This window comes from Suillus subalutaceus (genome assembly GCF_016647625.1).
Source record: "Suillus subalutaceus strain FC151 chromosome Unknown DFJ58scaffold_97, whole genome shotgun sequence".
Taxonomy (NCBI): domain Eukaryota; kingdom Fungi; phylum Basidiomycota; class Agaricomycetes; order Boletales; family Suillaceae; genus Suillus; species Suillus subalutaceus.
In genome coordinates this window covers 44,676-56,093 of record NW_024540346.1, presented here as the reverse complement: position 1 = coordinate 56,093, position 11,418 = coordinate 44,676, and the positions used below count along the sequence as shown (strand labels likewise).

At 47.0% G+C, this 11,418-nt stretch overlaps 2 protein-coding genes across 2 annotated transcripts; one reads left to right on the top strand and one right to left on the bottom strand.

The window, feature by feature from the left end:
* Positions 1-5,062: 5,062 nt before the first annotated feature.
* DFJ58DRAFT_730940 (uncharacterized protein) lies at positions 5,063-6,073 on the bottom strand (the record flags this gene model as incomplete). Its single annotated transcript, XM_041385967.1, has 6 exons — positions 5,063-5,098; positions 5,147-5,277; positions 5,330-5,452; positions 5,519-5,879; positions 5,934-5,958; positions 6,006-6,073. The coding sequence occupies 6 exons, from the start codon at positions 6,071-6,073 to the stop codon at positions 5,063-5,065; spliced, it is 744 nt and encodes a 247-aa protein (XP_041240951.1).
* Positions 6,074-7,673: 1,600 nt separating this feature from the next.
* Positions 7,674-11,172, top strand: DFJ58DRAFT_717530 (uncharacterized protein; the record flags this gene model as incomplete). The annotated part of the gene is made up of 13 exons (XM_041384363.1): positions 7,674-8,027; positions 8,099-8,317; positions 8,391-8,576; positions 8,638-8,834; positions 8,889-9,049; positions 9,145-9,262; positions 9,321-9,427; positions 9,461-9,678; positions 9,737-9,946; positions 10,007-10,321; positions 10,371-10,475; positions 10,498-10,812; positions 10,867-11,172. 13 exons carry the CDS (start codon positions 7,674-7,676, stop codon positions 11,170-11,172), a joined length of 2,811 nt encoding a protein of 936 aa, XP_041240950.1.
* Between the last annotated feature and the right edge of the window lie 246 nt (positions 11,173-11,418).

Genomic DNA, 11,418 nt, shown 5'->3' with positions numbered 1-11,418 from the left:
CCCACTGCAGCTTAGAGTAAAGCACTTACAATCCCTACCGTAAAGCTACGTCAAACTCAACGTCCACGAGAAAACATGGAAGACACGACGCTACCCATATCTCAAATCATTTGATCACCGCACCAAATCGAGCGTTGGAAGACCAAAAATATGCCAGAGACGGTTCTGGTCTTCTCGATAGACGATGGGAAAACAATAGCATCATAGCTGTGCTTCTATTGATACAGTTTAGCGCTGCGAAACTGGATAAAACGTCGAGTGCATCTGTAGCTCAAGATACCCACAGTGCCTATCATTCGTGTTCAACACCATCGAGCTCCACCACAATGGAAGAAGAAACAGCACAACCCATCACTATAATCGACGCGCCTGATCGAATATTTGAAAATACCGATACTGTACTTGCAGTCGCAGTCTTCCCCGATCAACGACATATGGTGACGGGCTCGGCAGACAAAATGCTTCGTCTGTGGGACTTGGAGAATGGTATTAATGTGTTGAAGAAGATGGAAGGGCATCGCGGCTGGGTCCGGGCAGTGGCGGTATCGCAAGACAGAAATTTGATAGCAAGCGCCGACAACGGAGATATCATCATCTGGGATAGAAATACTGGCGAATCTCTCACCCCTACTAATACACCCATCGAAGCCCACGCCAAATACATCCGCTCGTTGGACTTTTCGCCGGATGGCAAAACGTTGGTGTCTGGTTCATCGGACCATACGACGAAGCTGTGGAACACAGAGACGTGGCAGCGACGAGGAAATCCAATCAATTGTAAAGCGGAAGTCTACAGCGTTCGGTATTCACCATCAGGCGAACTACTTGCCATCGCGACAACCTCTGATATCCAAATTTTGAACTCGGGGACGAGAGAATGCAAGGCAATTTTCAAGGATCACATGCACAAAGTCTATGTAGGAACCAGCTTGCCACTCACCTGGAAGCCCGATGGCACAGGGCTTCTCTCAGGTGGCTGTATAGCGGATCCAACCATACGGGAATGGGATCTATCCACCCCAGGACAGCAGGTCGGCGATCCCTGGAAAGGCCATACTCACGACATCAACGCTATTGCCGTGAACTCTGATGGTACTCTGGTCGCCTCCGCGTCTACAGACCATGAGGTTCGCCTCTGGCGGCTCTGGAATCGAAAAACCATCGCTATATTCCGGCACTCTAGCAGCCAGGTGCATTGCGTTACATTTACTGCAGATGGCAAACGCATCCTTAGTGGAGGTGACGACAAGAAGGTCTCAGAATGGTCAATACCCGAGCACGCTTTGGGTGATGTTAAGGCACGTATGTATTCTTGATACATATGACTTAATGTGACGTTTTCCATGCAGATTCTCACTATAAACCCATGCATAAAAAGGGGCTTGTCTATAGCTGAAGAACTTCTAACAAGAGAGATCGATGCTGATGCCAACAACCATAACTCGTACGCTAATCGCTCATTTGTCATGGCACGAAAGCACGACTGGGGCCGCGCGCTTGATGATGCTTCCAAGGTTAGACTGACCTATGTTGGCCCGCATAACAAAAGCTGATTTTGGTCACGACACAGTCCCTCAGTATTCAACCCTCGCTGACAGGCTATATCTCCAAGGGCATTGCCCTCGGCGGGAAAAAGCAGGTCTGGGACGCGATTAGAGCATTTGACCTCGCGTCCATGTTCACGAACGGAGATCCGAATGCCAATCATCTCCTTCTCTTGATCAAGGCAGGTTCGATGATTCTTACATATTCCATGCTTCATTGTTGTTTTCAGGCTGTTGCACTTTTTAATGCAGATCAACATGAGGATGCAATTCTGCGCGTCCAAGAGCTGGCTAAAGCTTGTCCTAGTGCCGATACTCGTGCGTGTTTGATTGTGGAAGTGAGTATAATGCTTCATCAAGCCCAGGCACGCACATTGGCACTGATTTGTTGGAACTTCGCACACCAGGCATATCTACATCTTGAGCTCGGAATCCATGCCTCGGACAATGCGCGTCACGACAAGGCTGCTGATCACTTCACTGCTGCTATCAACGCCAGCGGTTCCTCCACTAAATTCGCCATTTATTCCAAATATGATGACTTTGTCATGGTGCGTTGATATGACACAACCGAAAATACTTCAATTACATACTTTGTACAGCTCTTCGGGTGGGACCTCCAGTCCTTGTGGCAGACTGCAAACCGGGAACGGTGCTTTGCACTCCTTCAGGCAAATAAACTTGAACAAGCCCTCGAAGCACACCAATACATGATCGATAAGAGTGATGAGAGCACAAAGGCCAACTGCCTTGATTGGTCCACTAGTAAGTTTTCTGTAATGTCAATCAGGCTACAATCCTCACCCCCATTTCATGCAGCTTTCAAGCGTCAATGCAGTGAGCGCTATGCTGATGGCGGAGACGCTGCGTTCAGAGCGAGGGATTACGACAAAGCCATTTACTTATATTCGGCAGCAACCGACCTGGCTGCCGTAAGCGATACCGTTTATACAAAGCGGAGTGAGGCAAGATTGGAAAAAATGCTATGGGAGGACGCGCTTCTCGATGCGCAAAAAGTGTGACAGCATTTGTTGTTTTGTAATCAAACACTCATTTTTGTGATGTATAGGTAATCGAACTCAACCCTTCGTCGTATACCGGATATGAGTTGAAGCACACAGCGCTTCTCGGCTCACAACACTTTAATGAAGCCATCGATGCCTTTCAAACCATGCTCTCCAAGTTGGGCACCGCTTCCAGACCGGAAATACGAAGTAAGTCCCAAATAACCCACCTGTCAACAAGCTTGACGCTTTCCCCAGAGTTGCGCCAAAATTATCTTGGTCGATCAGAAGCCGAAGAATCCATTCGAAAGGTTATTGACGCTCAATTCGAAAACGCGCCGCTTCGTCTAATCAACACCGCCACTGGGTTCTTATGTGATCGAGATGCGCAGAGAAACGACTTCATCACGAGCCCGGAGTACAATGAGCTCTTGTTATTCACGATGAAGCATGCAGAGCCTCAAACAGAGCGCATCAAAGAAGTGGTGGAACAATACTTCCGTTGTGTCACGCTATCGCATAGGTGGGAAGGGAAAGAGAAGACGCTGGACGAGATCCAGGACAAGGCCGTATACAGTTTGGATTCAGTTGGAACTGTTGTGAAGCTGCAAAAGTTCTGCGAAGTCGTTCGTGATGCGGGGTATCACTGGGCGTGGATGGACACATGCTGCATCGACAAGCGTAGCAATGTGGAACTACAAGAGTCACTCAATTCCATGTTTGTCTGGTATCGCCACTCAGCGCTTACAATCGTCTACCTGTCGGATGTTCGCGAGTCTGGCGCACTGGCAATGAGTGATTGGAACAGGCGAGGATGGACGATTCAAGAATTACTGGCTCCCAAAGTCATTCTTTTTTATCAGAAGGATTGGACACCATATCTCGACAACCACTCTTCCAACCACAAAATGTCCACCGCTATCATACAGGAGTTGAGGGGTGCGACGGGTATTGATCGAGAGTCCCTCATCAACTTCCAACCAAGCATGAGAGACGCCCGTGAGAAACTCAAATGGGCGTCGACGCGTACCACCATGCGGAAGGAAGACATCGCATACTCACTGTCTGGTATCTTCGGCGTCCGCCTAGGTCTTGATTATGGAGAGGGGCAGCAAAACGCGCTCGGCCGGCTCTTGCAGGTGATCGTGTCTCTGTCAGGCGACATTACTGCGCTTGACTGGGTCGGAAAATCATCGGAGTTCAATAGTTGTCTGCCAGCTGACATCGCCTCGTACGAAGAGCCGCCATACTACGAGCCGCTACATCTTTCCGAAGATGAAATTCAGACATCGGTCTCGTCGCTGCGAGATGCCGTGGCTGTGGATTCCGCTTCGAAACTTTATACCCTGCTTAGCGAACTTCCCCCTCCTCGTTTCGCATACCGTCGGCTGCACCTACCCTGCATAGTATTTCGTGTCACAGAAGTCAGACGGAGCCACGCTCAAAACCAACAGTCAGATTTCACGTATGAAGTCAAGGCAGATGGGCTGCGTGATCTCTCGATCACAACGAAGAAAAGGCTCAGTCAGTTTTCGCTGGAACGACCCATGCAGAAGACGACAGTCTTGCTTGTTCGTCCGTGGAACCGTCAACTCCTTGGGCTCGGGCTGCCTGCGTTGGCAGACGAAACGCAGAGCCTTGAGGACACATCTGTTCCCCAGTCTGCTTTTCCAGATCTGTCCGACGGGTTTCTTGGAGAAAAGGGCACCATTGATCTGGATTCTTACTCACTAGCGTTGCGATTGATTGTTCGCCTTGGGCAGCAATTCAATGCGTTGTTGCTATCTCAGCAGCCAAGCGGAGAATACAAGAGGACCGCGTCAGATCACGATATCATTGCGCATGTTAGAGACATGGCTTCTGTTCAGAACATGATGGACGTGAGGACACTAGAGATACTGTAGATTCTGAAGGACAGATTACCCTGACTTACCTTCACGCTTACATGTACACTGGCGTCACAAATCTCGTACTCTGGCGTCACAAATCTCGTACTCTGGCTCACGATATGTCTATGATATCTACAATATGTAATCTTATAGGCCTGGACGTTCACACCTGGAAGTTTACGGTTTATGCTTATCTGTGCTTATGCCCCCAATACTTACTATCCAATTTGTACATGGATGTAAACAAACCAAAATACATTACACGCTGCTGCGTCTATAGTCGAATGCTGTCGAGCGCCCCTCTACCAGTGAATTATTGATCATTCGAGTCTCGTCAATGCCATGAGAAAGAAGGATCTCCCATTCCAAATCTCCACTGGTCTGTGGATATGACATGGATCTTCCTGTCAGGGGTCGAGTGAAGACGAGAACAGGCCTGTTTACATAACTTGAAGTTGTTTTACTCAGGAAGCAGGACAAGAACGAGTTCACAGACACTTAGCTACATCTGTCGAAATGCTAGTAGTTCTTCGATCAATTGCTTTTGCTTTGCCTCTTATCATTATCCATAGGGGAGATCTACAAGTCCCCTATTAACTTCTTCCTGCAATTATTACGGGGGCGGTCATTGGTTTTGCATGACACGCAAAGTGAAGAGGATCTGGTTGATTGAGTCAGCATCGTCAACTCCTAGGTCGATTCCGAGTACCTGAGGCAAGGCGTGCACTGTTTCTCGGAGGATGGATACTACGCTCAGACTATCCTTGATAGAAAGGATTCGTCTCAAATATGGAAATTGGACTGCACCGTCGCCGATGCGCTGGGAGAATTCGCAAAATTCTAGTCTCGGGACAGTCAAAATAAGGTTGTCCAGTAAGGTGTGTCAACGTACGTGCAGCGATATATTCGCTGATGTTGCCTGCAACAAGCTCCTTGCGGTACGGAGCGTGGAAAGCGACCTTCTCTAGGGTCTTCATGCGAAGGAAATCTTCATTGGTAGTTGTTGCAACCCAAACTACTTGCAGCTCAGACAGAAGAGGAGTACATCAGCTGTTGACTTACATGAGGATAACGAGTAGACCATCCTGTTGCTCCTGCAGGTTTGTGACTAGAACCACTAGCTGAGAGACTAGCCGAATGACTGTCATTGCAATGTTCGTCAACATCTCGACAATTTCACAGTGCATGCCCAAATCGGAAGATGAGAACACTACGGGCGTGCCAGTGAGACACCTTTCATCATTGGCGGGCACGTCAAGGCAAACAGTGGAATGAAATCTACGCTCATCATAAAATCGTCTGACGGAAATACCCATTGGGTGAAGTATGCAGCGTCGGGCATATTTGAGAAGGAGCATTACGATTGTGCACCCAAGATGTCCTACTGCAGCGTCAACGAGTAGTGTTGTGTCCACAGTATGTGTCTCCATTGCGGTCTCTACCTGGGTGCAAGATAAGTTGGTAGTGTAGATGGAAGCATTGCAAGAGAGCCTTACAAGGCGAAGCACTCGTCCGGTGTACCTGCGACTTATGAGCGTACAGTAGTTACCCACAGATTTGCGACATACCATAGGGAAATGGCGGGTATAAGAGAGCCTAAGACTCGTTCCACCACCAGAAATGCAGATAGGAGCATAAAACATCGTGGGATTCTGAGTATATCCTTTAACATGCACACGACCTCGCACGACATGGGACATGTTTTGGAGCATTTGGGCATATGTCTCTAATATTGACGAGCCTAGTATACGAAGCAAATTCGGTTGACATTCCTCGTAAAGGTCCCATATACCGATGTGAGTGTGCTTGACACGGCGAGCATCCTGGAGGTCCGATTCTGAGCGTGTTGACATTTCGTCTCTTTTTCAAGTTCCCGATGGTGGAAGAAAGTCTGAGGCATGTTCTATTCGCACTGGCAGTACTTGAGTGAAGAGGCGGGCATTAGGCAAACCCCGAAATACACTGCAAGTCAGAAAGATAAGGCAGTGTACATGGGAATGCAGCATGAGTGGCATACCATTGGGTGAGCTTTTTCTTCGAATGATCAGCTTGGCGTCAGCGTGTAATAGTATATTTATATGACAGGTTCACATCAGTATGCCATCAATTGACACCTTGGACCCATCAATCGAGGTGCCTGCACCAGGTTCGAGTTGGGGAATCAAGATTGAAAGAGCATTGACCTGACGTACGGCGAACGTTAATTTCTCGTAAACTTAGCGACTAGAGTAGCAAGTACATTCAATGGGGTAAGAATGAAATTCGCTGTTGCGTTGCTTCAACTCGAAAGCTTCTGAGTCAAGACTTGCTTGGCCGTCGGTGTACCGTGTACGGTATTGTGCAGGTGCGTCGTCATCATCCTGTGCCTGGCCTCCATCTTCCTCGGAGCACCTTCGAATCGATTGGTTAGCTCTATATGCAGCATAGACTCGGGTGCAGATGTCGGAAAAAAGTCAAGTACCATTATAATGGTGCCGGCTTACAACACTCGTCAAGTGCCTTAAAAGGCACCTGTAGGCCGTCTCAATTGTGTGAGGTTCTATTATAATTATTAATTATTATTAATAGAACACTGACTGACTTTGAATTGATAATCGTCCTTCTCTCCAAGTACACCATCATCCCCGCCATCGGTTGGCAGCCTCTACATGTGTTGTAATTAAAATAATGAATCTATCCATATTATATTTGTTCATACCTGTACCTCCTGGATCCGATGGCTCCAACTCGCTCTGCTCGACGAGGGAAATATAACTATTCTGAAGGGACACTAACAGGACAGATCAAATGTACTTACTGCAGCCAGAAATTCAAGGCGCAAGGCATCAAGAAACATGAGACCAGCTGCAAGAAGCTCCTGGAAACTGAAGAGGAACAACAATGATTCAATCAAGATTATGAGAGAGGGCAATGAAAAGGTGAGTCACCCAATTGTGCACCGGCAGCGATATCACGATCGTTCAACTGATTGTGTTTGAACTTCCAGCAAAAAGGCTCGCAGGGCCCTTAGACTTGACACCAGCAAGGCTGGCCCATCAAATCTAGCCAGTATCTCTGAATCCAAGTCTGATGCAAGTGATGCTCACGCTGACGATCGCGATGCATTGCCTGCACCTGAGGAGCAACTTGAATTTGATGGCAATGTGGGAATTACGAGCCCTGGTAAGCATGTTGACTTCATAAGCATTGTTGATTCAGCGGCTGACTTATTTTGTACAGTATTATCTGATGCAAGCATGGCCACCATTAACCCTGCGCCTGCAGCATCTGCTCAGCTCCCTGGCGAGTTCAAAACTGAATATCATCCTCGCTCTGGTCGCCAGACACTCTTCCAACCTTTTGATCAATTTGGCATCTCCCCAGAGGCGCAGGATGCGCCTATTGTTGACAAAGAACCATGGCGTCCTTTCAGATCGCGTGGGGACTTCGAATTTTCCGAGATCACAATTGAAGCTGCACTCAACAAGTCTCAAATCAACGCACTCCTCAGTCTCATCACGCACATATCTGAAGGCCATGCTCAGATAACTTTGAAGAACGAAGCCGATCTCTCGAAGGCATGGGATAATGCCGCAGCTGAATCAACACCAGTACGTCTCAGCTTTACTTTACCCTCTCACACGATTATATTACTCAACGCTATAGCTAATTACCTAAATAGTTCTCAAAACACGAAGTTGCTGTGACATACAAGAAGAATGAGCAAGTGTACGAAGTTCATGCACGGCCTATCTGGGACTGGGCACTTGATTTATTGGATAACCCATTGCTTGCACCTCACTTTGTCTGGGATGCGTGTCGTGTTTACAAGCACAATGGCGCGCAGTTCGAGCGTTTCTTCGATGAACCATGGACTGGAGATAGGTGGTGGGATATTCAAGTACGTACTAGTTGTTTTATACTGTCAAACATATAGATTCATGCCTTTTGTATATCATTGTGAATAATATCAGTCTTCTCTTCCTGACATCAACGGCGCTGTCCCATTTTGTTTCATTCTGTACGCTGACAAGACAAAGTTATCATCCTTTGGTACAGTCAAGGGGTACCCAGTCGTGGTACGATGCGCGAACTTACTTACACATATTCAGAATGGTGAGGCATTTGGTGGTGGCCGCATTGTCGGATGGTTACCTATCGTGAGTCTTTTGTTTTTACTTGTCAAATATCAACTCAATCTTAGACTGTATTACATTGCAGGTTCCTGAGGATGCAGGTGAAGAAGGTAAACTTGGCTATACAACACTGAAACGTGTTGTATGGCATGAATCGTTCAAGAAACTCCTGGAACACGCCGCACAGTACTCAAAGACTGGGTATTCGCACAAGTGCCACAACGACATTTTGCGATGGCTATTTCCCGTCATATTAATTCTTTCAGCTGACTACAAAGAACAGTAAGTCCTTCCAGTCCTACTCATTCCGTCCAACTTCCCTTACCCATTGAGAAGGTGCATGATGTCGCTCATACGTGGCCGCGGCGGCAAGTGCCCTTGCCCCGTGTGCTTGGTACCATTAGAAGAGCTCCACAATCTATCGAAGACCCACGCCCTTAGATCCATTGGGGAAGCAATGGAAGCGCTTCGTGTCTATAAGTGCAGCAAAGCTCAAGGTGAGGAGCTACTGAAAGCTCTTGGATTGCGGCCTGTTGAGGTATGGTGGACTTTTTGCATGATTCAAACTTGCTGATATTAAGAACACACTTAGAATATCTTTTGGATCATATGTATTTGGATCCACATGATGCGCTCAGCTTTGATCGATTACACTCATTGCATGGCGGCCTTTGGAAGCACCTTCTTGGTGAATTGAAGAAAATCCTTGCGTCGCTTGGACGTGAAGCTGAGGCAGCATTTGAGAAGCTGTAAGTCATTGATACCAAGCCTTTTTCACAATCTGAATCATTTTGCAGGATTGATGACTTCCCTTGATGGCGCAACCTCAACCACTTCAAATCTGCTATCAATATCTCATTTTCCGATGGAAACAAGTTCCAGGACCTATCTAAAGTGAGTTTTTTCAGCTGTTTTGCGATCATATATGTCACTTATTATCTTGAAGCAAACCTTATATGCATGTTTGAATCTTCTGACCCCCAGAACCTCCCCAGAGGGCCACCAGCTACTTCGTGTCATCAGTACTTATCTCCAGCTGGACAGTTTGATTGGCCTCGATGTACATACTGAGGGCACACTCGCGGCAATCGAAGCCGAACTCCTCATTTTTGATATGGAACTCAAGGTGAAGTGCTTCCTTGTCACTTCATAGCTACCCATTCATATTCACACATTCGTTTTAGGCCTATGTTACATGCGCCGAATCATCCGACATCGAGAAATTGAAGCTCGACTGGAATTTTCCAAAGACACACTTATGGAAGCACATTGTTCGCGATATCCGACGCAAAAGAGCAGCGTGTAATTACAGTACACGTCCCAATGAAAAGCTGCATGGCCCCCTCAAGGACACCTACTATCATCAAACAAACGGAAAGGATGTTGCCAGGCAGGTAAGTCTGCAGTTTCTCATTACTGATCTCAAATTGAACTGATGATGATATTTTTCTTAGATCCTTTGTGTTGACCACCATAAATTTGCCCTGATGCTCTTGAGGGAACGTGTTGACATGGTTGACGAATACAATCGGTTGCAAGCGCTTGGAGATGATCTTCCTGACGAAGACATTGCTGTTGCCTTCAGTGGTCACGTGAAGCTTGGCGCACCAACACAGAATCCTGTGTCAATCCTTGATCTTGAGAACCGCAGCACAGTGGATCGCTCATTTCAAGCTTTTCAGAGGAAGTTTACTGAATTCATCAACACCTCTCTGCCTACCTATGGGCATCAACTCACGAACTGGATTACATTTCCAGCTGATTATCAGGTATGTACCAGTATCTTTAAATTCAGTTTCTTATTGATTTACTACGCAGATTCATGAACACCGCTATCTCAAGGTCAATTACGAGTCAATGGTTGACTGGAAGCAAACCACTGATCACCTCCGGTGCAACCTGCAATTCCCACGGGCTGCTGCGGTTTGACCACGCCCTTATACAGCTTACAGCAGATGAAACAATCTTTGTTCGACTAATACTCTTATTTAGATGCTCTATCTCGAACCTTGGGTCTTTCGAGTTTGCCCTCGTTCAGCCTTACACTGTGAGAATCAATGGTTCTCGCAGAATGGACCATTTCTTCAAGCTCACTCGTGTGAAGGCCCTCCCTAGGGCATCTTCAATATTCGTTCCACTCAGTTCTTTCATTCGAGGTACCATTTTGGTTCCCGACGCTGATCATCAAGATGAACACCTCGTTGTCGACCACCTTGATAGTGATATGTTTTCTTCGAATGAGGGCTTGGGTATGGTAAATGTGAGTCTATTCTCCCCACTCTCTGTCATTCTCTCTCACATTGCCGTGCTACAGTCCACAGTCTCCATCATTCTCTTCCATGTCACTGCAGTAGCCTCCCACCAGACCTTCCTTCCGCCCTGCTATCCTACTCCAGCACCTGCACAAATGTCCCCATCCTCACCAAAGTATTCTCCCACATACTTCCCAGCTCATATTTCCACACCAGTTGACCCCAAATCCCACTATGTATTACTCGCATATTGTAAGATTCTCTGCCCAGCTACTAACTCAACTATCACTGACCTTTTTTTAGCCCCTGCTTCTCCCGCCTATAGCCCAACATCATCTGCCTTCAAGTTCGGCACAGAACAGCCATAGTCACTCATACAGCACATCACCATCCTGGAGGAAGACCGCTGCTCAATGCATGCAAAAAACTTGGAATAGTAAGTCTCTTTCTACTCGCTGACTCTTTGAATTTCTTACATTGTAACAGTACTTTCTGCCGCGATTGCTCAACTCGTGTAAAAACTTGGAATAGTAAGTCTCTTTCTACTCACTGACTCTTTCTTACATTGTAACAGTACTTTTCTGCCGCGATTGCTCAACTCGTGTAAAAAACTT